The sequence below is a fragment of the Monodelphis domestica genome, chromosome 1, assembly GCF_027887165.1.
Source record: "Monodelphis domestica isolate mMonDom1 chromosome 1, mMonDom1.pri, whole genome shotgun sequence".
Classification (NCBI taxonomy): Eukaryota; Metazoa; Chordata; class Mammalia; order Didelphimorphia; family Didelphidae; genus Monodelphis; species Monodelphis domestica.
The window spans coordinates 422805367-422832955 of NC_077227.1; the positions used below are offsets into that span (position 1 = coordinate 422805367).

General features: G+C 39.5%; 2 protein-coding genes across 6 annotated transcripts in view; one reads left to right on the top strand and one right to left on the bottom strand.

Moving 5' to 3' along the window:
* Positions 1-390: 390 nt before the first annotated feature.
* RBM18 (RNA binding motif protein 18) lies at positions 391-27582 on the bottom strand. Of its 2 annotated transcripts, XM_056812094.1 has the most exons (7): positions 27422-27582; positions 24875-24993; positions 14175-14301; positions 11923-12009; positions 6884-6969; positions 4080-4127; positions 391-2513 (listed from the first exon to the last, which is right to left on the bottom strand). In XM_056812094.1, the coding sequence occupies exons 2-7, from the start codon at positions 24985-24987 to the stop codon at positions 2354-2356; spliced, it is 621 nt and encodes a 206-aa protein (XP_056668072.1). In that variant the 5' UTR covers positions 24988-24993; positions 27422-27582; the 3' UTR covers positions 391-2353. The 2 variants fall into 2 exon arrangements, with proteins under 2 accessions (XP_056668072.1, XP_056668074.1); XM_056812096.1 differs by lacking the exon at positions 4080-4127 and having other exon boundaries at positions 27422-27559.
* The window catches only part of MRRF (mitochondrial ribosome recycling factor), a 75954-nt gene continuing 56573 nt past the window's right edge, over positions 8209-27589 (top strand). The window contains exons 1-4 of one of the 4 annotated variants that reach the window (XM_056812088.1): positions 8211-8338; positions 8807-8879; positions 10631-10757; positions 12068-12135. The gene's annotated coding sequence lies outside the window, so the exon portion shown is untranslated. Of the gene's footprint in view, positions 8339-8806; positions 8880-10630; positions 10758-12067; positions 12136-27589 lie in introns of all 4 variants that reach the window. The other 3 variants (XM_056812093.1, XM_007474603.3, XM_056812089.1) reach the window with 3 other exon arrangements.

The window sequence follows — 27589 nt, forward strand, 5'->3', positions numbered from 1 at the left end:
GAATTTCTGGTTCCAATGTGTTGTGCTTCCAGCAGCAGGGGACCAATGATTAACACCAATCCAACACCACAAACTTTTGAGCTAGATGACCTGAGTTTGAATCCTACCTTTCCTCCTCACTATTTGTATGACATTGGCCAACTCAACCCCTGGGGCTCAGGTTCTTCATCTTTAAAATGAAGCTTGGATCGACTAGATGATATTAAAGATCACTTGTCAATCTTGATCTCTTAGGAAATGGTGGCAGTGGCAGTATTTGAGTTGAGCTTTAAAACATGCATAGGAATCTAAAAGGTATAGGAGGTAGAGTGGGAGTGTTGGGGAAAGGTGGAGATGATTTTAGTTTCATAATCTTGATTTCAGGGACCCAAGAGAAAAAGAAACTGTACCAACATTTTCTTGTATTTATTCACATAGAGAAATAAGAGTTGCTATAAATCAGAACGTTGCCTTCAATACAAATAAATAGCTCTGGTTTCTAAAGGAAACAACTCTATATAATTCAAAGTCAAATATTCTCAAAATTTCTATTAAAAATAGAAGACTGGTTTGCACTAAAGAAGTTCTACTCCATCCCAAACCTGCTGGGGATACCATCCATAAAACAATGGCCAGGCAAGTCCTCTCATCTTTCTGAATAGGAAGGGATATCACTTGGACCAGGGATGTCTTCATTTAATTGCCAATGCATGCTACCTAAAAGTAGCTCAAGAGACACTTAACCAGGAAGCAAACAAACAAAAAACTCACTGCAAAAGGTTTCTTTAAATCCAATCCTGAAACTATAGTATGATGCAGTGAAATTGCCAAAATGCCTCATTTCTGATATTGTATTGCTTTAGAGAAAGAGCATGCTTTATTATCAAGAAAGAGGGGGACCCACTTGACCATAAGATTAGGTGTCACCCAGAATAAATTAATGTCTTGGAGGAGTGAACAAATACCCAATGAAATATCTGGCCAAAATCTACCCTAAAGAGTTAAAAGAAACACCATTGCCTTCATGGTTATTCAACTTCCCGTTTTTTACCATGTGGCCTTTTCAAAACAGAATAAAATAAGAAAACAAAGGTGGGTTCCACATGTGAAAAACAAGCATATTTGTCAGAATACAGGCTGCCCCCTAAAAAGAGCCTTTTTCTAAACAAATAAAAAACCCCAATCTGGATCATAGGCTGCACTCTAGATCTGGAGGAAAAAGTACAGCTTATTCAGACAATACATTTTTAACAGTCATATACATCGCACTTCTTATTGAAGAAAATCCCTAAATTGCTAGGTCAATGACTGAAATACCTATTATACAGACTCCCTACTCTTGTTCTTTCCACTTTCCTTATCCCAACTTCCCTGCCCCTCAAAGCTAAATCTTTGCTAGTGAACTGGGTAAAAGTGACAGATTAGAAGGGGGAGAGGGGGGTTTTGACAAAGCTATCATGGCCTTCATGTTTGTTAAAAGAGCTATTTCATTTTACTGCTTACAAAGGTGGCCAAAAGGAAGTTATGAAGAAAGCATTCTCATGCTATAAAATCTTCCTTGGCAGATTCCTAAATTTCAAGTTTCACATGAAACTCTTATAGGTTTACTAGTTCATCATGTTGAATAGTATTTTTTAAAAAGATGCATTCCTAGTATGACCGACCATAGGTTGTCATAACTGAATTGTCTAGGTGAAAAAAAACAACTCAACAGAATTCATGGATTCTCTCTTAAAATGTTTGCAGACAAACATTACACTTTCCTATTTGGAATTTTAAACGCGAGAAAAGGAATGCTTAAATAAATACCTATTCTCTTCAGCAGAGAACTTTTCCTTTTCATTCCTTGTCTGAGTCATTTCCATACTCTAAACCTCTGGGGGGGTACCTTGGAACACAATTGAAAAATAGAACAACAAAAGTGGACTCCAGTCACTTTCAATCATTACCTGCCCCAGCCACTGCCCTTAGGTGTTGAAGGCATGTAGGCAGAGCAGAATGCACATTTCCCACCCCTACCTCTTGAAAAAGAGCACTTTAACCAAGTGTTTTCTTGCTTAAAACAGTCAGCTTCTCTTTGTCTGGTATATTGAATAACATTTTTGGACTCACAAAATGCAAACAGCTCAGTCAACTAGAGTATCCCTGTGTTAAAGTCAGAGCTCTGGATGCAATCCAATTTATTCGGGATGGTGTTCAATTCTATACATACTTCGGGCAAGGAACAGCCATAAGAAAAGTTTAAAATGCCATGTTACAAAACTCTAACGTTGTGATTGTGCTCTTGGATAGTACCATTTAAATCTACAAAGTACAAAGGCAGAGTTTAGGTGTATAAAGCAGTTTTCTTTGCTGCCATAGTTCTTCCCAACCATCATCTTCGAGACTTCCAAGCAGTTCGGGAGTAAGGACTAGTCCTTTTTTTATCTGGTGGTTTAAAGTAGGAATAGACAGGGGCTGCTGAGTACTCGGCATCAGGGTTTTCGGCCATCATTTTCAGCTTGGCTTCAATTGCTTTGATCTTTGCACTGACGCTAGAAAAAGAAGAGGAAAGAGTCTGTAAGTCAGTCAGTGATGGAATGATGACAAGAAGACAGCTTATAAAATGTTTTCATCCCAGGAGGTCTCAATATTCCCATTTTATAGATGATAACAACTGAGGCAAAGAGTGGTATAAGGATTTGCCCAGGGTTCAGCAGACAGAGATGGCAGTTTGATGTAATAACTAGAGAACTGGTTTTGAAGCCAAGCTACTGGGCCCTCAAACAAGTCACTTAACCCCTCAGTAGTCTAAGCAGGGGAATCATCCTCAAAAGGAACTCTATATCATGAATGAAAACAGTTTCAGTTCCTTAGCCCCAAGTAGAGAGGGAATGTCAAGAGTTGAAGTTTCAGCTCAGGTGTTGGGCCTTCTGATATTGGGAAAAGGGGTTCAAATCTTACTGCATTTTCTCAATGGAGAGTAAAGTGCATGGGTAGAGGACAGCATTGACTGTGAAATTCTGGGACAGAGTTCTGCTTTTTTACATTTTCTAATTTTATAACCAAGACCAACTCATTTGCCTCTTTAGGCCCTCAGTTTTCTCCTTTCTAAAACAGGGAAAACAATCTTTGCATGACCTACCCCTTTATGTGGTTGGGGCACTATGGAAATGTGATGGTTATAAATAATTACATCTTCAGATAAGAAGACTTCATATATATACACATAAAACTTTGTTATTAGAGTGGATGCCCTTTGCCACTTTAAGAAGGAGAGATCATTTTGAACAGGGATAATACAACACCATGTTGCTTGACTTGGGGAGTCAGGAAAAATTGAAAATAAGGTCAGTATCACGAATCAATGATCAAAGACAATAAATGTTGATTTGCTATAGCAGTGCAAGATGGAATGCTATTATCCTTTGAACCACTGCCAAAATAATCTTCCTTATGAAGAGATCTGGTTGTCACTCTTAAACTTTAGATCCTTTAGGTTCCTACAACCTACCAAGTAAAATTCAAACTATTCTGCTTGGCATTCAAGCCCTTCAACAATTTGGTACCATCCCACATTTCCAGCTTCCTCCCTCCTTTCTGCATCCTTCTCTCTCCAAGCAAACTAAATGAGATTATCTTTGGAACATTTCTTGCCCTCTCTTGCCTTGATGACTTTACTAATGCTACTGACTATTTACTGAAATGCCTATAATATTTCTACTCAGTCTTTAAAACTTAACTCAAATGCCATGTTCTCCAAGAAGTTTTCTGTGATTTCCCACTAGCCAGAAACCTTCTTCCCTCTTTTAGGTCTATTGTGAAATTGTTTCACATCTTTTAAATGAACTTATATAATATGTATATAACAAAATATCTATACTTATAGGTATAGATACACTTGCAATATATTTTTATTGTTATTTGCATCTTATCTCCTTACTAGATAGGTGATAAACTTTATTATCTAAACTTTGTTATCTTCCCCAATATCTAGCAGAGTGTTCTTCACATAGGACATTTGTTGAATGAATTAATCCAATTAGGGGGCCTCTTTGTCAGTCAACAAATAAGTCAAAGTACTGGAGCCCCTCTGGAAAATTTCTAACTAATTTTCTCACCTTCCCATGTGCCTGGTCACCTCTCCTCCTCCTGTCAGCAGATTACTCCTTTGTAAGAAACAGAGGAAGATAGTGAGGTGCTGTCTTCTTGCATCCTGTCAACTTCCCTTTAAGTCTGGGGCCCTGCTACCCTGGATTGAAAAGTCAAAATACCAAGGCTCCTAACGAGCCTCTTTAGGACATCTGCCAGTAGACAATTAGTCACTGTCTCTTCGATACTTAAAGCTTGGATATTACTCCTTCTTCCACTTATTAAAAACTCTTTCAAGGTCTAGCTCAGGTGTCACCTCTTCCACGAAGCTGTCTTGTATTCCCCTCAGCTGAAAATCATCTCTTCTTCCTCAAATTTGCTTAGAGCACTTTGTTGTACCTTTACCCCTTATGCCGATCACACTTACTTGTGCGCATGCCATTATCATCTCTCTACTAGACTATTTGTTCTTTGTGTGATCCTAGGCAAATCATAGACTTTCTAAGATTCAGACCTTTATCTATAAAATGAGTTTAATAATAATTATGCTACTTACCACAGAGTTGTAAAGAAAGTGCTTTATAAACCTTAAAGTGCTTTCTAAAAGTGAGTGATTGTCCACTACCTTGCACTTAATCGGTACTTAATAAATAGTTGCTGAACTGAATGCTTCACAAATGCCAAGAGTCCTGGGAGAGACTAGGAAGACAATCTATTCACTGTCTTTGTCCAGCTTCCAAATGAGATATAGATTAAGAAAGAAACTGAGTCTCGAGCTCAGAGGAGCCTACATGGAGAGGAAACACAAACTTTGTGAATTGAAAAAAATCTTTGGTATTATATAAGCCTGTCATAGGTCTACTAAAATCCAGGGGGCAATTAGGAAATGTGATTTCCCTGGAACTTCTGCCACTTGGATACAAACTGCAGGGAAATGATTATCCATATATATATATACACATGGATTTTAAGGAGAGATGAAAGTCGATGTTTCCTGTGTAGGAAAACAAGTCATAAAGAAACTACATATTATTGGGCAAATGCATGAAATATAAGGATGACAACAGCTTGCACCTCGATTTTGCTCTTGACAATGTCAAAGTGCTTCCCTGGAAACTCTTGAGGGGGAGAACCAGGATTCTGGATTCCTGGGACAATTCTTTCCCTTTCACCTAGTTCCCTCCCTCTAAAGAAATCCAAGCGGCAAAGTAGATACGACCTGGAGACTGAAAAACATGGGAGATATTTATGAGAATGATAGCTTGGATAATGGGCAGAATATCAGGACAGGGGTTTAAATTCATTCAAGTTTGACTCCTTGTTAACTATGTGACCTTAGGAACTCATTTTCCTTATATGTAAAATGAGGGACTTAGATGATCTGTTCCTTCAAGTTGTAAATTCTGTGATTCTAGAATACCTCACATTTATATAGTGTTTTAATAGTTTGTAATGTGCTTTTCTAGAAGCTAGTAAGTAGAAGAGTCAATAATTAAGTTCAGGTTTCTTACTCCATGTTAATATTTTTGAATTGAATAAAACACAAAGGAGATGACTTGGGGAACTTGTATACATACAGTAGAGAAATTGAATATACACCAATAAGAATTTATTAAGCACCTACAATGGGCCAGGCATGGGACTAGGTGTTGGGAATACAAATGTAAAGTAAGATAGTTGGCGATCTTAAGGCAGAACTTTCCGAGAATGGGAAACAGAACATGAAAAGGCAAAGAAGGCCAGCCCCTCTTCTCTAACAGATTGAAATTTCAATCAAAAGCATATCCCTTCAATTATTTGTTCTTCCTTCATTTCCTTCAAACATGCCCAAGTCACCTTCATTAGACTTTACTGTTTCTTCAAATTCTCATCCTGTACTGCCTGCCAAATCTGTCTGCACTTCTTTCACTTACTCTTCAACCTTTTGCAGCTGATTTCAGATATCATCATTTGATTGAAACAGGTCCCTCTTTTTCAGAGTTTAGGGACAAGGAGAGACTACTAGAGCATGATGTCAAGGGATTTTTAGAGGCTCCTGTTGAATGGCCTCAATTTTCTCAGAAAAATAAGAGAAAAGGTCCTCACTCAAGAAACAAGAAGGAAAGGTATGAAGAATCTGAGATGAGAAAACATTTGGAAAAGCTTTTGGAGAGAGGAAGACAGAGAAGCAATTAGGGAAGAGATAAATGGATTAACTTGCTACAGTTAAAGTTGAATAAAATGCATTTATAATATATTTAGTCAGCATCTTTGTAAAAATTCCTCCAATTCCAGTCAGCAGCATGCATAAGAATGGAAGCAAGAGAAAGTGGGAGAAAGCTGGGGACAAGATTTGATAGAAGGTGAGAAGTGAAAGGACCAAGGGCTCAGGAATTTCAGAACAGAGGGCAGTATGGCCTCAAACTAGCTAACTACAGGGTCAAGACTAGAGAGAGGAGGAAGTGAAAGGCCAGCAAGTGCAATGATCTTAAAAATTACTGAAAAGTGGAGAGATCAGTGGTTTGATGATAGGTTTTAGGAAAGAGCCTGGAGTAAGTATGTGAGGGAATAGGGAGCCACTGAAGCTTCCTGAGTAATGAAGTGATGTGTTGGAAGATGGATCAAAAGGGGAGACAACAGTGGACACAAGGAGATCAATCTGGATATCTTTATATTCATTGAATAGTTATCAACCTGAACAGGAAGAGACAGGAGACAGGTCCTTCTTTTTGATGGGGGGGGGAGGGGAGTTTACTTTGTCATGGACAAAAATCAGAAATATCAAGATAGATTACGACATGGAGATGAAGTTTTGCCAAGACTTTGAAAATGCCTTTGAAATATAAAGTCTTACCTTAAGTTGGACTGACTGGGTTCAGTGCTTGATGATGGCTCAAGACTGATTGGAAGGATTTTGTCATTCTTGTTATGATCATATCTCTGAAAGTAAGGAAAACAAGAATTACTTCATTTTGGCCATGACTGGACCATGACACTATTTAGCATTTATAATAGTACTTCAAGGTTTGTAAAGCACTTCATTTATTTCATTTAAGCCTCACAACTCTGTAAGGTGTGTGTTTTTATCTATCTGTTTTATAGGTGAGGAAATGGAGGCTGAGAGAGGGTAAGCCACATATCCAGGGGTGCAAAACTAATGTAGATAGGATTTGAACACAGATCCTCCTGACTCTTAAGTTCAACAATCTGTCTATTGTGCCATTCTGCTGCCTTTAATTTGAAGCTTAAAACTAGCCCATATGTTAGTCAAACTTAAACCAGTTTCACATTTTGACTATGTACAAAACAATACACTGCTCTGACTCCAAACATTTAAGTTTAGAAACAAGATGAAAAGTTGGTTTTGATATAGTCTGCTTTCTTCATCAGGAAGTTTTAGTCTGAAATTCTCAGATGATACCCATATTCCAATATGGGTATATCTAGTATTCTCTAATTAAATTCTAATTTTGCTGTTTCATCTTAAATAGTGTTACAGCTGGTCTCTGTCCACAATCATTTTGTCTATTCACAACTCACTCAAAATCATGGTCAGAAATGTTATGCTTGGACTTTTACCTATGTTTGCTCAATCCTGCAAGTTTCCATTGCTTTGAGATGTGTGGAGAAGAACAGGAAATAAGTCTCTAGTTATTGATCTAGAAAAAATTCTATGGTAAAAGAGAAATCAGATTGTCAGAGCTGAAAGGGACTTATAACAGAAATATTTTGAGTTAGATGGGACCTTAGAACAGTGATGGTGAACCTTTTCAAGATGGAGTGCTGGGTCTCATCCCCTCAGACCTTAATCTGCGCTCCTCCCAACCACATGCTGGGTATGCCCAGCCCCCCCTTACCCCACACAGGGGAGGGAGAAAATACCCCCATTGGGTTGCTGGGCAGAGAGGCAGGTGATATGAAAAAGATATCTTCAGGCCCAGTGGAGAGGGGGAAGGGAGCAGTTCTGCCTGAGTCCCTCTGCTTTTCTAGTAATGAACTGGAAGGGGGAGGGGATGGTGGCAAGGCAGCAGCCTCATGCCCACAGAGAGCTCTCTGCATACCATAGGTTCACCATCACTGCCTTAGAATGTTACAACTGGAAGAGACCTTAGAACACAGATGCTGGAACATACATTGTTACAGCTGGTAGGGATCTTATGACAAAGAATGTCGGAGCACAGTATTAGCTCTTGGAAAGAATTTTGGAATATAGCATGTCAGCGCTGGAGGTCTCCTAAGAGGTCACAGAGTCTCAATTCCACATGTTTTCTATGTCTGACTAGCACTTTAACACAGTTCCTTATATATAGTAGGTGCTATTTAATAATGCTTATTGAATTGAATTTTATAGCTAGGGAAACCAGTTCTTTGAGAGATATTTGATATCAGGGGAGTTCCTATGTGAGAAATAAGTAGAACTTCTCCATAATAATAAATATAGCCTAGTATAGTGGATAGTGGATAGTGGATAGCTGGCCTCAGGAATCAGAAATGCCAGGTTTAAATCTGTCCTTTGACATGTATACAGTTTATGTGACCATGAGCAATTCACTTAACTTTTCTGGGTCTCAGTTTTTTCAGCTGTATAATAAGGGAGTTGGACTAAATGGCTTCCAAGGTTCTTTTTAGCTCTAAGTCTATCATTCTGCATCGTGAAACAGTAAACCACAGAGCCATTTATTGTAGGGAGGCAAAGCAAAAAAAAAAATGTCATGAAGCACAGAGTCTCAAGTGAAACACAAGAATGACAACTTTTCTTGTTTGCATTTTTCAACAGGATGCAGAACTTGGGACATAACCACCAGTTCAACAAATGTGCCCTAGTCTTCCTTTGAGGAAAAAGGCACCTAGTAAGTTTTCTCTGTTGTTTCTGTTCTTTGTAGAGAAGAGGGCATTAGTAGGGCCACACATAACCAGAAAAAGAGGTGGGTCAACACATAGTGAGAGGTAACATATACAACTGTAAAGCTGCATTGTTACCCAAGAAGAATGAAAAAGACAAGAGGAATGCCTTAAGCTTGTTAAGTGCTGATCCTGAATGGTGATTTACAAAAAGTCATAGATAAGTCCTACATAGGATTCTCATCCATCCAAAGGTATGGATGGGTTCAGGTGAATAACAAAGTAAATGCTTTTTCAATAAGAACACCATGACAAAATTATGGAGTTGCTAAGATTCTGCTTCACAGAAGATACATGTTGGGACTCTTATGAGTACTGAAAATATTTCTAATTGCCCTAACTTGTCTTTTAGCAGAAAACTCTCAAATTAATACTTGATTAATATGATTACCTGGTTAACATGGATAGTTTTGTTTACAACTGAGCTTTGCGAGCAAGGAAGGCAATAACCTTCAATGAGTCAACTAATTATTCCATTCATTCAACAAAAATCTGTTATATATATCTACTCTATAATAGGTGCTGGGAGAGACAAAACAGCTTAAATTTCTATCATGCTTTGTGCTTTACAAGGTTCTTTCCTCATAACAACCAATGAGTCTGGTAATAGATGATAAACTGAACTGGAAAGGTTTAATTAACTGTTACACAATGAATAAGGGTCAGTTTGCATGTTCTGATTTCAAACCAAAGCTCTTTCTACCATATGACAACAGGGTCAGAAACTGACCTCAAGGACGAGTCTAGCAGGATGTTTTCAGAATAAACAAATGCCATCAAATTAAGGAACCATAGATCCATATAACAGTTTAGGGGAACAATGTTGCATAGTAGCTTTCAACAGTCAAATCTTTAAAGATACCATTGTACAGACTCAGGGATCCCTTCTTGTACCTCATCCCTCTAAGGAATGAGCATTTCTTTCACCACCTCTGTTCTAGCTAACTTGAAAGGAATCTGTGGTCCGATTGTCCAATAATTCAATCTTTGGTCTAAGCCCTTTTAGGTTACAACCCTCAAAGCAAAACAAAAATCCAAAGCTCCATGCCACTATCCAATTCTCAAAAGCTCTGAAATAAGCATGCATGGGTGCTTCAAATTCTTAGGAACAATTTGCTTTCCAAAATCTTAGGAAAAAGAACCACTTGGTGGCCAAAATGTAGGAATAGACTAAAAAAAGATCTCAAAGGAGAGAGGGATGCTTCAGAAGAAAGTGCTTCCTCATGTCTGGAGGTAGAGCAGAAGCTGGATGTCCATTTTCTGGGGATATTATAGAAGTGATTTCTGTTTAGATGTGAGTTGAACAAGATGACTTATTAGGGGATCTTCCAACTCTTAGATTTCATGAAAGGCACTTGTTTTTATTGAGCACGAGGCAGCACCAGCATGTGAATATTGGTCTTGGGAGTCAAAGGACCTTGATTTTGAGTTCTGACTCTGACTGACACTTACTAATTACTAATTTACTAATACAAACCACACACTTTGCCAATCAATTAAATATTCATTTATTAAGGGAGTGAAATAGTGGATAAAAGGACAGTTTTGAATTCAGAAAGACCTGGGGCCAAGTCCTACCTTTGACTAGTACTACTAGCTCTGTGATCATAGGCAAGTAATTTAACCTTTCAGTGTCCCAGGATATCCATCAGAGGAGAGTTTTTGTTAATTGTACTTTTCCACTTCAATGATTTCACAGGTCTGGACCAAAAACAAAACAAAAACATGGAGGACACTGTGATAGGGACATATATACAAATTTAAGACAATCTCTGCCCTCGAAGAGCTAAAATTTTATGAGAGGAGCAAGAACGACTCATACACAGGTAAATATGAATTCTAGAAAAAAAGAATTTCAGAGGGCAGAGAGTGCAAAAATAAATGGATGATCAGTAAAGGCCTTATGTAGGAGATGGTACTTGAGCTGAATCCTGAAGGGAGGGAGCCAGTCCAAGAAGTAGAGATGATGACAGAACTGCAGTTATGGGGGAAAAAGATGAGATGAAATGTGTAGAGGTAATATAAAGGAGGTAAGTTTGGCTGGAATTTGAGAGAAAAAAATATGAAATCAGTCTAAAAAGCTAGATTAAAGCTATACTGTAAAACACTTTAAATTGTCAAACAGAGGAGTTTATATTTTAGCTTAGAGTTATTTAAAAGCGAGTCACTAAAGCTTTTTGAGTAGTGAAGCAGAATGGTCACACAGCCTCAGGTTTTTCATTTATACAATGGGGCTAAAATACTTGCTATAAATTCTAAACTGCTATAGAAATGCAAAATATTGTTCTTTTGGAAAATTTTATTTAATTAAGATGTTATTATTAAGTACAATAAATATCTTTATACCTATTTAACATACAAAGAAGCCTAGGCTCTGAAATCTTAAGTGACTGGACCATGACAAAGAACTAGTGTCTGAAGTAGAATCTAAACCAGGATCTCCTGATTCCAAGCCTAACAATCAGTTAGTTAACAGTCAGTTAACAAATAGGACATGCTAATAAGCATTGGAAATACAAATAAAGCAGAATAACAAAACAGTCCCCCCCCAAGAGCTCACATTCTAATGGGGAGGACCACAGCTTAATGAATAGCTTCATGGTGATCAAGAGTCATTTCTAAAGAGGAATCAACACCCAGCTGGCTGGGGCACTTTTTTATTTGCAACAATAACTAGCTATTTAAAAAAAAATACCTTTACACCATCTTAAGAACTGATAGGAAGTATCGATTCTAATGCAGAAGAATGTCTGGAGTTAAGTGACTTGCTTGGGGTCACATAGCCAGGAAATATCTGAAGCCATATTTGAACCCAGGTCTTCCCAACTCCAGAGCATGGCTCTCTATACATTGAGCCACCTAACTGCCTCAATAACTGGCTAGTCTTGGAACGGCAAATACTATTCCTGCAGTCAAAGTGCCTGACCATTCTTTTCAGTCTTCTTCACCTGAGATGCTTATATTTTTATATTTCTACTGAATGGGATTCACCTTGACTTGAGCATGTGCCCACCGTACCACCAGCTTCTTAGAAAGGGCCAGCTTGCCATTAAGACACTGGATCGCTTGCTCTGCTTCCTAGATGGGGAAGAGACCCACATTAGTAAACAAAATAAATGTACATCTGTTCTCACAGGATGACTTCAATTTGGGGACCTGAAGACAACTCTAGCAGAATTGCTTTTAACAAGCAACTGACCAATGGTAAAGTGATAACAGTGGAAAAGAACACTGACCTGGGACCAGGGACCTGGGTTCTCATAGGCAAGTTACCCTGCCCCTCCCTGTCCACCCCAGGATTGAATTGCTCCAACGGTAAAATGAAGGAATTGAATTAGATAGTTTCTAATATTCTTTTCAGCACTAACATTTCAATCTAAGGCCTGTTTTCTAGCCCTAAAAATCTAGGTTTTAAGGCTACATCAAAAAATCAAAACCAAAATAAAGAAGTAGCACTTCCATGCATTTCTATCATGAGGCCCCTCACTGACTATAGGCCAATATTCCCTAGAGGCCAGGGGGCTCTATCAAGGAGCTGGACCATTCTCGGCACTCTATGTAGTCGTGCTTTCAGATACTGTGGAAGTCAAGGAAACTCTGGGCAGGAAAAAGCAGGAGTCAGTCAAGGAGATGAAGAAGGTGGTTGTGTGAGTCAATCTTTGCACCTGGTTTTCAGAAACAAATGCTTTCAACTACTGAAAACACCCTTCCTTTTCAAGGAGCAAAGAGGCTGAAAGGAATTCCTGAACCTGAATTTTAGCTGGCCTAGGTCACCCCCAGGAAACTTGGCTGTATGTTCCTGCCCTACCAAACATCCTTGCCCAATTTGTGTTGACCAAGTTATGATCTGAAGGGCAATCAGCCAAGTGTCTATTCATGCATGTACAGGGGATGAGATTGGGATAAAGCATCAGAAGTTGAGAGAGAGAGAGAGAGAGAGAGAGAGAGGGAGAGAGAGAGAGAGAGAGTGAGAGAGAGAGAGTGTGTGTGTGTGTCTGCCTTCCTGGGTATGTGAAGTACCCTCTATTATCTGGGATAGGCCAATGTGACTCTTTTCTGCCCATCACAGAGCACACATAGCTGGAGAGAGATAAGGGAAAGTTTGTTTTGGTAAATGTGAATGGTCACTGTCCTCTGCCTGCTTCTATGCTATATATTATTGTGCAGGATCTTTGGGAGGTGGTGGTGATGGTAGAGGTAGGAAAGCTGGAGCAACCCAGGCTATTACTTCAGAGGAGGTGGAGGTAAACTGTATTGAAAATATGAATGCCAATGTTTTATCACTGATATGAAAGTAGTTTCATATCACTGTCTCATTTTATCATTATAGCTACCTTCTGAGGTAGTCAAAGTGGGTATTACCTCTTTTATGATGAGGAAACTGAAACGTAAAGTGAGGAATGGTCATGAATCAAGTCACTAAATGATGGTCGGAACAATCCTGGATGTCACCTAATCTACCCTTCATTTTACATGAGAGGAAACTGATTCCTGGTGAGGAAAGATGACTTGCCTTGCAGTCTTGGGAATATTACCTAGATCTTGGATTTCCAGGTCAGAACTCTTTCCACTACATCACACTGTCAATAAGTCATGCAGAAAGTCATCTGAACACTGAGATAGTGCTCTCTCCAGCTTCCTTGCCAAAATGGTGGCCATTTTCAGTTATTCCAAATCAAAGAAAGTACCCATCACATTCTAATATTTGGAAAAAGTCAAGAAGAGACCTAGAGTATACTCCTTTTTAGGAACAACTGTTAAAAGGTAATATTTTCCAGCTCAGCTTACTCAAATAACTAAAAAAAAAATAACTTAGCAAAGAGCCTTGTTTGAAAAGGATGAGTAGTAGCAACATTGTACCAAGAAATGTTTCTATTTGTAAAGTTCATGATCAAAGCCTCTAAAAGGAATGACAATTTAACAAAAGGAAAAAAAGTATCATGGCTAAAGTTAAGATTGTTTCTTGCTGTCCAAACACTCACACTTGTGCAGGTTCCTAGAGGGTATGGGGGTAAGGAAAGAATGTGGAATCAATCATAATAAAATGTGATTTGTGGGTAGTCCCCCCACAGAGCTCTCATAACTCAAGGTCCAGAAGCAAAGCTGGTTTAGCTGGCTAGCCCCTGAAGGGATGACTGAGACTGCTTGAACACCAGAAAGGCCAGTTTTATGCCAAACATGTAACCCTGCAGGAAGTGAATGAAAAAGTTTCAATGAACACACTGGTAAGAGAGCACAGGTACCTGTTTGGTTTCAAAGTTGACAAAACAATACCCTCGGGGTTGTCCTTCCAAGGCACCAGATTTGTGGAAAAGAAAGTCAAATTGCTTTACTTTGCCAAATTTCTGAAGGAGTTTGAGGAGGTGGTACCTGTGGAGAGAATAATATCAGTCAAAAGATAATTTGCAAAGAACACACCACATTTTGGCTAGTGACTTATGATGCAATAGAAAAGGCCAAAGGGGCAGAGAGGAAGATATTTTACTCCACAGATACTTAATTATAACAATCTTAATCCACAGTGGAAGTCTACATTTCTGAGGTACTTTCCTTATGACAAAATTATGAAGGAAGTTGTGGGAGTACAAAGAGGCCTAGACTTAGATTCTGAAGACCTGGATTTGATTGATGACTCTGCCCTAGGGAAGATCATTTCTGTTTTCTGAACCTCAATTTCTTCAGAGAAAGGCCTAAGTGTGAGGCAATGTGCTATGGTTGGGGATACAAAGACAGAAGAGGAGCTGACATTCTAATGGAGGAGACAGCCCATATCCACAGAAGAATATACAAAATGAATACTAGTTTGGGGAGAGGGGAATCACTAGTATGTGAGAGAAAGAATGCTGGCTTTAGAGGAAGAGTATATGGGTTTGGTTCCTAGCTATTTAATATTTACAGGCAAGCCACTTCTCTTCAAGTTTAGTTTCCTTCAAATGAGGGTGTCAGATTAAATGATTTCTGTCCCTTTCAGTTATAAATGTTATGATTTCATGATCATCTTCCTCTATTAAAATAAGGTGGTTGACTATATATCTTCAGTTTTTAAAGTCTGTAATTCTAGTTCAAGTATTATTTTTATTTTGCTGATGAGGAAACTAAGACTCTGGGAGGTAGCCTAGTTGTTGACAATACTAAACATTGGAGCCTGGACTTGAACCCAGAACTTCTGGTGCTAAGTCTAGCTCCACCACACCCTTCTGGCACTTCACACTGCACCCTCCCCAAAGATGTTCTATTTTGTTTGGCAAACAAAGTTGTTTGCTTCTACTTGGAATCGTGACTAAAATTATTGTAGTTCTAACATAAAAAAACAACCCCCTCCCCCACCCACAGTCAACAGCTGTCTGGCCCGCAAGCTCCATTTGTTTTCCTTTTGGACAAGGACTCAAAAATAGTGTCGATTTATTTATTTTTAATTTCTTGGCAGTGGAGTGATGTTTGTAAATAACTACAATACCACCAAGAACAAAACAAAACAAAAAGCTTCAATCTCCTACACACACACACACACACACACACACACACACACACACACACACACACAGAGCTTTTCCCATCAGATAAGGGCCCTTCCAAAAGTCTAACCACCATCAGTAGCATTTCCATAATGGCTTGAGTGCTATTCCCTGAAGTGAATGAACACCAAGACAATGGTGAGCCCCAATTTGTGTGGCTAGCCTGGTGCGGAGGTAGGGAACAGCGCCAGTCCCTCTGAATCATTCCTGAATAATTACTGTTGAAGAGCTGAAGTCATGGAGGGCCAAGGAAGAAATTTAATCCAGACAAGGGTGTTCACCCCAAAGCTTTTGCTTGCCTCTTCTGCCCCTCACCCCTTCCCTGGACTCCTTACTCCAGAAACTGTTTGGTTTCTATAGAGCTTTTCAAGTTATTCAAACAGATGTGGCCTCAACAGGTTGCCTCAGCCAAGCTCAATTTCCACTTCCTGTCATCTGATGTTGAGGGTGAGACAAACCAACAGCTCTCCCATTTCCTTTTCCGCTGGTCTTCCTCCTGGCACCCTCCACACTATTCAAACTGAGAGTCAAGGCTCTCTCTAAACAATGCTGTCCCTGGGATACTAAAAAGGTATCAGACCACATGCTAAATCTGTTATTACTGGGAATTCTACCCCATAGGGAGCTAGTAATGTTGTCATAGCCTCATTTATGTTCATGTGTTTTTCTAGGCAAAATTCATTAAAAAAAAAAAAAGGGTTCTTAAGTAAGGGTTCCTTTTAAGGAGAGTAGAAGATACAAAATGGGATTTTACCCTTTGCATGATATGATTCTAATGGACATGAACAGCACATTTCCTCAGGCTCCCAAGGGGCAAGGAGATATAACACAGGCCTAGTACTAGATTTCAGGCTCCCAAGACACACTGCTGCTCCAGGCTACCTTTCGAGCCTAGTACAATATCTCTTTTCACATTATTCTACAATTCAGCCAATAGACAGCAGGCTAGTTCTGTATTTCTCTGACTCCATATTCACACAGGTGCAGCCCATTCCTGGCATGCCTTACCTCCTCACCCCTCACTTTCAGGATTCTTTTTTTCCAGCTCAGGTGCTTCCTCCTTTATGAAGCCTTCACTAATCCACTAGAATAAAAGTGTTTTTTTCCTCCTCAATTTTTCATAGAGCACTCTCTCTGGATCTCTTTCTCCCATTACACTCTACTTTCTATTTTGCTTATTTACCCTAACTTGCAGGTAGACCATAAGGTCTTAAAGGGACTATGCCTATTTTGCCTTTGTTGACCAGTGCCTTAGAGTGACTGCACATATGAGGCACTTGAAAAAGGTTTACTGAATCAAACTGGTATTAATCCAGCCTTTCAGGGTACTTGGGAAGGGTGACAACTCTCAATTCTCCTTTTCTCAATTGTTCCTGAGACATTACCTGCCAGTGAGAATGTGGTAGTCAAGTTCCTATGAGGAAGGAAAGGGGTTAGTTATGATATAACGTAAGTGTACAAGTGTTAGCTTTATTCATTTTTCTGGAGAGGTAGGCTGTGTGTGGAGTTTGTAGATTTCATAAGACTGATGAGCTACAAAAGCCTCCAAAATGCCTTGGCTTTCAGCTGTGACTTCTATACATGACACTCTTTCAATCTACTGCCTACCCAGTAACTCTCTACTTTGTGCCAATACTGGGCTGTATAATGTCAGGTCAAATCAGTTTTCTTTGGATGTTTGTAACTGACCCAAGGGCTACTATAGGTGGGTCATCCTTTCTCTAGCTCTGTTCTGCTTAGTAGCAGGAAGGTAAGGTGACGGGCATTTCCTAGGAAATGAATTTCATTCTAATCAGAAAGAAACATGCCGACAGATTATTCTTTGAAAAGCTATAACACATTTTGCCCAAGGAGTAAGACCTTAAGAGTTCAGGAACATCTGTGAGGTCTATGTCTTTCAAATGCTCCAGGATCCTTTTCTTGTTTGATTATTTCTCGAAATTATCAGAACACTGGAACAAAAGGAACTGTTTACCATTTGGCTTCCTGGAGATGGGGACTGCAAACCCTGATAGTGGACTAAGCCTGAAGAGGCTTATTCTCACATCTGCAAGCACTTCTATCTGCTGATGAAGTGGGGAAGGGGGAAGGGGAGAAGGAGAGCTCATTAGTCATCAGAAACTGGCTCCATTTAATGAACTGTGGTCATCACAGTATTTAACTGTAGAATAATAGCAGAAGATAGCTATGCATCACCCCCTTGGAGAAAGGCTCTCTCACTCTGTGGTCACAATCATCTGTACTCCTACTGGCACTTTTTCAATGTACAATTGTGGGACTAGATGAGGAAGTTTCTGTGATATTGTATAACCTGGCTGCAGTCTTCACCTGCACAAATTCTCACAGGTTCTCTGGTCCAAGTAAACTGGATTCCTAGCTGACTCCTGGACATGGCCTACATATAATTTTGGGTCTCTATGCCTCGGTTCAGAAGGCTTTACTTTCCCTCCCCTTAATCTCCCAATCAATGCTGGCTGACATTCTACTATTCCTTTCAAGGCCTAACTAAAATGACACCTCCATGAAGTCTTTCTTGAATTTCTCACAGTGGAAGATGATTTTTCTCTCATTTGATTAACTTCATAGCACTTTGCATTCTATTTATCTTCTGATTTTTCTTATACCTCTATAGATATCTGATCCTCCTTCCTTTTTGAGAGGGATTGTGTCTTATTTATTGTATTTCCCTCAGTTCCTGCTTCAGTGTGTGGCCCATAATGGTCAACATTTTGATGTAGTGAAAGGTTGGCAGGGCATGGAGTGGGGATTTCTGGGTTCAAAACCACTACAATCCAGCTGTTAACCTGGGCAAGGTACAACCTCATTGAACCATTTTTCTCGTGTAAAACAGGGATAATGTGTGGTAAAAGAAAATAGGGATGAGTCAGAACACTTGGGTTTGAATTCTGGTCCTGAATGGTTACCTGGTGCCTTTGGGAAGGTTTATTGAAACTTTACTGACCTTCAGTTTATTCCTACTTAAGGGCCTCACTATCCTTTATCTAGTTTTATGTAAAATTTCAACTTCACTAAGACTTTTGAGAAACATTATATACACAGATACATAGGCATAGACACAGACATGGCAATATCTCTAAATATACAAATGAATGGCAAAGTTGGGGGGGGGAAGATAAAGTTGAAAAAATGCCTCTTCCTGCTTTATTGTAGACTTGAAAGACTATAGTTATAGAATATTGCATGTACTGTTAAACCCAGTTGTTTCAAGAAATTACTTTGATGGGCAGGGGAGAGGGAAGAAATCATAGTATCAGATTTAGAGCTAGAAGGGACATTAGAAATAGAGGCCAACTTCCTCATTTTATAGATGAAGAAATTGAGGCTCAGAGACACAGGATCAGATATATACTAAATGGCAGAGGTAGGGTTCAAATTCAGGTTTTTCTGACTCTGAAATTAATGTTCTAAATGTGATGCTCTAACAAAAAAGATATCAAAAAAGATATGATGAAAATTTTGAAAATGTTATGGGAGGTCCCTGGGGTTGGTGGTTCAGGGTGGGAGGTAATTTTCAACACCAGGCATCAATGAAGGCTTTATAGAAGAAGCATTTCAAAGAATTATAGTTTAGAAGTGACCTCTGAGGACATTTAGTCTCATTCAAAATTGAAGCACAGAAGTTCTCTATAACAGAGGAGTCAAGTCAGCGCTCTCAAAACTCCCTGGCATATAGTTCAAATCAGATTAAGATGTAATTAGTAAATATTTAACAAAATAAATAAAAAACCCAAATAGCATAGATGTTAGTTTGTGATTTTCTAAGATCCTATGGAGGCTGCAGACATCTCTTCATTTGAGTTTTCATACCACTGCTCTAGATCCTCCTCCAAGTGTTAATTTAACTATTTCTTTAAAATTTCCAGGGAAAGAATATTCATTACTTCACCTGGAAGCCCATTCTACTTTTGGGCTAATCTGATTATTTGGAAGCTTTGTCCTTTTCCTGAGCCCAAATCTACTTCCATGTAATGTCTACACAATGCTCTAAATTCTGCCCTCTGGGGCCAAGCAAAACAACTATACTCCCTTGTTCAAATAACCTGGGCTTTAAAAGCATGGGTAGCATTTCAACCAGGCTTTGAGGGTGGAGCATAGGGGGCTGTTCACAGCCATTTTAACACACTATAGTTTATAAGATATGCTAGAATAATGACAGGCAGGGAGCCAAGACTCAATGAGAAGGGGCATCTGTCACAGTTCATGTAAAAGAGGAGGAAGAGGTGTGGAAAAGAGCAAGGATATGAGTAGGGAATCAAGATAAGAAGGGGATGTGGAAGGAGAATGCAGCAGGAATCAGCCAGTGATTTGTGGGTGACAAGGGAAAGCTTCATGCAGAGCAAAATCCAGTATGAGGCTCAAAGAAAGTATCAGCAGGAAAAATCTGGGAATGAATAGTTAATTAGGCCAATCAGGCCCTAAGTTGTACAGGTGACTAAGTCATTAATATTATCAGCTGGAAGGATGGGAACGAGGGTGCAGCAGTGGGAAAGTGGCAAATCTGCATTACTGATATTAGCTGCTTTAATGGATAGGAACACTCAATGACCCAACTTTTGACCCAAATGAAATGGCAAATGCTAAGTTCAATGTCAGGACACCTTTGGAACAACGACCTCATTGTATGGAATAAAACTAGACACCATTTTCACCATTCAGATTTCCATTCTTATAGCAGAGTAGGGAATGAGGAGCAGGGCACATCACAGTACTGTGCATGCCATAAAGGGCTCTTACCATGGGTTGTTAATAAAAGACTACCACCTAACAAAATCCTGGTTGGATCTTATATTAACTGAGCTATAGTCGGCAATGTAGGCCGAATAATTGGATAAAAGGATTTAGAGCTGTAAGAAATTTTAGACATCATCTAATTCAACCCTCTCATTTTACAATTGATGAAACTGAGACACAAGAACTTGCCCAGGATGAGAGGTCACAATAAAATGCAGTGCTAAGTTTAGAGTCCAGGCTCTCTGATGCCAGGTCTAGTGCATTTCCTACTATACCATGTTACATCTCTGCATCTATGTCACAAAAGCAACTGATACTGAAAATACCATGGTTTTTACAGCTACTTGATAGCTAAGACTAATCAGTTTTAAGAAGTAAAATTGGAAAGGCAGCATGGTATAGTGGTAAAGCCAATGAGGTTCGAATCCTATTTGAATTAAATTGACTCTGCATTTCATTATTTCAAAGCTCAGCTCAAGTGCCATTCTCCTTCAAAAGGATTTTCCCAATTTCTTTTGTGGTCAATGCCCATTGCCCAATCAGGATCATGCTGTATCCCCTCAGGAAAATACAGGCTTCTTGACGGCAGAGAGTGTCTCATTTTTGCCTTTGTATCCCCAGTACATAGCATATAGATCCTTAAATTTGAATTGATGTATGTTCTCTTGTCATTATATATTTGTGCTATCCACCTCATCATTTCTAGAAAACAAATTTTCCCCATGTAATCCTCTTTAAGACAATGCAGGTGTCAATTTATAATTTGTCATTTTATCTCAACTAGGTTCTCACTGCAGCAAGGCAATCCTTTGATTTCTCTCTAATCGATTTCCACTCGCCACAGCAATTTTTCCAAACCTCCCTTCTCTGAAGTCACCCATACTACCAAACACCCAAATCCTTTTATCTGAGAACCTCAACTCATAATTCACTAAAAAAATAGAATTCATGTGATATCTTTCTTTTTTCCTCATCTTACAAACTACTTGAAATTAGACTGAGCTCCTTAAGAGCAAGGGCAGTTTTTTTTGCCTTTCTTTGTATCCACAGGGCATACATAGCATGGCACCTGGCACATAGTCAGGGTTCTATAAATATTTGCTGATCTGACATCATCCCCCAAACTCTCCTCCTTTGCTGAACCAATCTTCTGAGAATGTGCTAACCTTTTTATACTTTGATTCTCATTCCCCCCCCCCCCCCTGCCAACTGGCCCCACTGCTATTCCCATTCTATCTTATCTTTAAAAACTTTCCCTATCAACTAGTTCCTTCTTGTATGCCTACAAACAGAATGTCCCATTATAGAACTTATAATATTTATCCCTTAACACACTCTTCCTCCTTTGAACTTCTCTATTCTTGTCAAAGGCACCATCTTTCCAATTACCTGGGGTTTATAACCTCAGTACCATCCTCGACTCTTCACTTTCTCAACTATCTAAGCAGCTTCTCCCCCCCCCCCCCCTTTCTTCCTTCCTTCCTCTTACCTTCTGTCTTATAATCAATACTGGGTGTTGGTTCTAAGGCAGAAGAACAGTAAGGGATAGGCAATGGGGAGGTTGCACAGCTAGGAAGTGTCCAAGGACAGATTTGAACCCAGGACTTCTCATCTCTGGGCCTGGCTCTCAAACCACTGAGCCATTTAGCTGCTCCCTATTCAAGTAATTTCTACATCTTGTTTTTATCCCTACATTATCTCTTGCAGTTGTCTCTTTCTCTCCACTCACATTGCCATCTGCTTGATCCAGGCTTTCACTGCCTTTTCCCTATAGTGTAGTAGCATTCTAATTGGCCTCCTTGCCTAAGATCTCTCCCCTCTCTAATCTATACTTCATACAATGGCCAAAGTAATTTCTTAAGGTGCAGGTCTGACCATACCTTCTTACTTAAACTCTAATAGTACTCTTTTACCTGAAGAATAAAATATGTTCTGCAAAGCTCTTTATAAACTGGCTTCACTCTTTACAGCCTTATTACATTACCCGGTTCCATATACTTTACAGCGTAGCCAAACTACTGGCTCTCTTATTGTTTCTCACATAAAACACTCCAAATCCTATTTCTGTTCTCTGTACTCCTTGCTGTCTGTGCCTAGAATGCTCTCCCTCTTGACCTCCACCTCAAAGAATTCTAGGTTTCCTTTTGCAAGAGGCCTTTTCTGATCCCTTTAGGTCCTAGTGCCATCTCCAACCAATTTTACTCTGTATATGCTTTGTATATACTGATATTTGTGCAATGTTTCTCGACCAACATTTGAAAGGCTGTCATGTGAGAGACAGATTAGCCTTGTTCTGTATGGTACCTGAGGGCACAACTAGGACCAATGAAGTTGACGAAGAAGTATATAAATTTAGATTTGATATAAGGACAAACTTTGTGAGTTAGAGCTAGCCAAAAGTTGAATGGACTACCTCTGAAGGTGGTTAAATTCCCCCAAACTCAGTGATGGTGAACCTTTTAGAGACCGAGTGTACAAACTGCACCCTCATGCTGCATGTGAGCCTCCCCCTTATGCCAGACAGGGGAAGGAAGTGCTCCCATTGGGCTGCTGGGCAGAGGGGCAGGTGATATCCTCAGACATGGAGGAGTGAGGGATAGGAGCAGCCTCCTCTGGGATACATGTCTTAGGTTTGCCAACAAGACCCTAACTGGAGGACTTCAAAGAAGGTCTTGACAACCACTTGGTGGGTATGTTGTAGTGGGAATTCTTTTTGACCAGGGATTTGGACTAGATGCTGCTGAGGTCTCTAGAAGCTCTAAAATTCTGTGGCTGAAAGTACCATAGAAATGAAAATTGATCCTGACCCATATTCAATCACTTCTGACTCATATCTTTTGCTCCTAGTCCAAATCCTGCCTGAAGTATGTTCCTCTTCTACTTTCACCTTTTGCCTATTCCTACTCTCTTTCTTGTTGGATCCTTTTCCAATAGTTGTTTCTGGGTCAGTACCTGCCCCACCTAAACCATTATCTATCATGAGAATCAAAGTGTCCCTTTGGGGAAAAGGCCCCCCCTTTCTTTTCTCCCCAGGAATGTATTCTATTGCACAGTACACTGGTAAGAACATTCAATAGTACAGGAGTCAGGAGAACTGGGTTCTAAGTTCCAACTTAAATACCATACTTTGTGTGACTATGAGCAAATTATTTCTCATCTCTGGGTCCTTGATTCCTCATTTGTAAAACAAGGGAATTGGACTCTATAGCTTCTCAGGGCCTCTTCTACTCTGACATATGATAACATTATGCTCTAAGGCTCTTTTCCAGTTCTAAAGGAATATGTTATTCTAACAGAATATGATTTTATTCCTGTTTCATATACAACTATGAGTTAGTGTAATGAGGTCCTTCTCCACTTGATGGCGGGAACACTTGTGCTCCTCTTTGGAAATGATTTCATTATCTGGAAGAAAAGTTCACCATAAGTACTGACTGATAAATATTAAAACAGTTGGTCTTTTCCTGAGTAACAGAAACAGGGAGAAAATGTTTAGCAAAAATAACATTAAAAAAGGTACAGTAACATAAAATAGATCACAAGAACATCTTTTGAAGTCATGCTCCCAACCCAAACCATACAAAAGATCTACAACATATCCAAATTCTCTAATAGAATGAAGGCATTAAGGGTGGGAAGAATAGGATAGAGGAGAGAAAGATGTATTAGCCTTTGAAGTTGACTGGCTTCAAGGGCCTTTGGAAGTAAAGGTTTTTCAAAGAAATAATAATTTGCCATAGAGTGTGAGTTTGGGATGCATTGTTTGGTTTGTAAAGAGCATTTTATTTGGTACCAGAAAACCTGAGCGTGAATTTTGTCTCTGCTACTTACTAGTTGTGACCTGGGACAAGCCACTTCATCTCTTTAGGCCTCAGTTTCCTCATCTGTAAAATGAAAAGTTTGGACTAAATGACCTCTAAGGTTTATTTCCACTTTAAATCATATGAACCTATTGTTTTAAGGATTCCTAACCTGATGGTTTATTTCAAATTTACACAAAGAGACAGGATAAGTCAACATGCCGAATGTCTATTAAATCTCCAAAGCAGCTGAAGGGTTGGGGTGGGAGAAGGAGACACATCCTCAGAAAACCAAAACCCTTATTATTTCTCCAAAAAATTCATCAATATTTCTCCTGCACCTTTCCTCAAATTATTCTCTATACCTCGATTACCCATTTCTTCCTTCTCTGGTCCCCCTCCCCTAGTCCAATTCCAGTTTTATATTTTATTCATATTTAAAAGAATACAGCAAATGTCACATTTTCTATGAACCTTTTAATCTCTTGTCAGCTAGAAATAATTTTTCCACTGTCAGACCACTCGGCATTTTATACACTGCTTATGCACTTACCAGATTCTAATATGTGTTACCACAATTGATTTAGAACTGTAAGAAACCTTACAGGTGACCTAGTTCAACTCCCTCATTTTATAAATAAGGAAGATGAGGCCCAGATATGTAAAATCTATTAATTTATATTCATGTTTCATTCCCTCTAATAGAAGTACAAACTCATTGAGGGCATAGGCTGACTTATTTGTCTTTGTGATCTCCCAGTGCCTAGCAGTGTGTTCTGTACACAGCAAGCTCAAAATGCATTAATTGAATGAACACTCCTTCCTTATGTTAACATCACAATTTATAGTTGTTGGAAGAAAGCCATTTAGACTCACTCTGTGATCTTAGGGTCCAGGTTGCCAATCCATAGCCGATGTCCCTCTTGTAGGGAACCCTCTGAAAGGATAGATGCATTCTCCAGGGGAAGAGTTTTGGTTTCTGCCTCCATCAATCCCTAAAGAATTTCAAATGAAACAAGGGGAAGATATTTAGTCAGGAAAATAAGACTAAATGTAACTTACTGGAGGAGGGTGGGGATGGGGGGGCGGGGCAGAGGTGAAGTTGAGAGATAGGAGAAATTAAAACATAAATTTTTCCTTCCTGGTACTTTGGTAAGTCCATCTAAGATTACTGTCTTAAGAGCAAAAGATTTTTTGTCCTGATGGGGATTTCCAGGACTTGAAGGATCTTGGTAATCACTCAGTCCAACTCCCTTCTTTTAAAAAGAAGAGGGAACAGAAGTACAGAGTAGAAAAGTGATTAACTCAAATGTGATTTGAATCTAGGTCCTCTGACTCCATTCTAGTCATATATAAAATACTGCTCTCAAAGGAAGGTGGCAAGACTAACTGATTTCTTGAAATTCCTTCTCATTTCTATGAGTTATGATAGACTGTTTCAGTTATTCTAACCACAAGGCTTTAGCACCAATATACTTCAGGGACAGCTCCTTTGGTAGCCCTGGCAAAGAAACTCTCTATATGAAGTACTGAGAGTGAATAGGCAGAATGCCAACAAAATTTAAGCTTGGTAATTCAAATATAAGGTTAGATGTGCAGTTAGTATTGAGTGTCATTCAAAGCAAATGTGAAAAATTTGGTAGAGGGATTTTGAGAAGTTTCTTCTGGGTGAGACTGTATACTGAGGCATCTGAAACATCAATCAACAAGTATTAAGTATTTACTATCTGTTAGGCACTGTCCTAAACACTAGGGCAAAAAAAACAGTCCTGACCTTATATAATTTACAGTTTAATGGTGGGTACAACATGCAAATAAATAGCTACATACAAGATATATATAGAGTAGATGGAAGATAACCTTAAGGGGGGGAGCGGCTTTAGCAACTAGAGGTGAACAAGGGGATGAGGAAAGGAGTCCTGAAGAAAGCTTTGAGCTGAATCTTTTTTTTTTTTTCAATGCAACAAACATTTATTACATACTGACAAAGTACTTTGCACAGTGTTGAGACTATCCAGACAAAACAAAATAGTCCCTACCTTTGGGGTGTTAAATTCTTCTTGAGGAGGATTTTTTTTTTAAATATATTTTATTTGATCATTTCCAAGCATTATTCGTTAAAGACATAGATCATTTTCTTTTCCTCCCCCCCCCCCACCCCCCATAGCTGACGCGTAAGTCCACTGGGCATTAGATGTTTTCTTGATTTGAACCCATTGCTTTGTTGATAGTATTTGCATTAGAGTTTTCATTTAGAGTCTATCCTCTGTCATGTCCCCTCAACCTCTGTATTCAGGCAGTTGCTTTTTCTCCGTGTTTCCTGAGCTGAATCTTTTGAAGGAAGTCAGGATTTAAAAGTCAGAGGAGGTGAAACAGTTTAGGAATTGGGGATAGCTAGTGACAAAATACAGAGGTGGAAGATGTAATGCTGTGTTCCAGGAATACCAAGAAGTATGTCTGGATAGCAAAGTTTATAGAGGAAGTAAAATGTAAGAAGTCTGGAAAGGTAGGAAGATGCTAGGTTGTGAAGAGCTTTAAATGCTAAACAAGGACTTCCTATTTGATCCATTAAATTAATAGGGAGTCACTGGAATTTGAGTTGGGGTGTGTGTCTGTGTGTGACATACCCTTCAGGATAGATGGGAGAATGGAGTTGTGCTTTGCCCTTGCCTCAGATCTTGAAATGTTCCATGTTATCCAAAGCTGTACATCCTTCAAGATCCCAGGAAACTTTTTGGTAGGTCTTAAAAACACACAGGCCACTTCTGGGAAATAAAGAAGGAGCCTGACATATGCCACATTTCAGTTAAGAGGCCCTGTGGTTTCTCTGCTGAATGTAAACTCATTTTTTGCCTTTTTATCCAGAGAGCCTTTCTCAATGCCATACACACAGTAGGTAATTAAACATGATCGTGGATTTGAATTGATTCATTGAAATCTCCGAAGAATTGTGGTATTTCAGTTGGAGATGGATTCTTATGGATGATTAGGCTTAGGGGAAAAAAAGGCAAAGATGATGGAAAAGGAGTCAGGACCATTCAGAGCTGTATGCCATATCATGGAGTTTGGGAATACCATTTAAAAGGTAGCACAGTGTAGAACAACACAGCAGTAATAAAAGCAAAGGGTAGCATTGGGGTGGGAAGGAATGATGGAAGGAAAGGTGAATATATAACAAATGCTTGGTGGACTAAAGTGAAGAGGAGAGGTGGAGATGGGGTGGGAAAAGAAGGTGTGTGGGAGCTAACATAAAGGGAGCACAGGCAAGGCAGGAGAAAACAAAGATAAGAGAAAAAGGAGGTAAGAGGGTGTGGGGGGGGTAGAGTTGGTAAAAGGAGCAAGGAGGAACAGACAATATAGGAAGGGAAGAGGGAGGCAGTGGTTGACAATGAGCGGGGGAGTCTCCGGCGGGCTTCAACTCACCCTCTGAGCTCAAGCCTGATCCCCCTCGGCTCCTCCCGCCGCTAAGGCGGCTGCGGTTCGGGACTCCACCGCCTGACTCCAACTGCCAGGCCCTGGCCCCGACCTCCCTTCTTCCCCTCTTTGACTCCGCCACAGTCACTGGGGATGCGCCTGCGCAGCTTGCGCCGC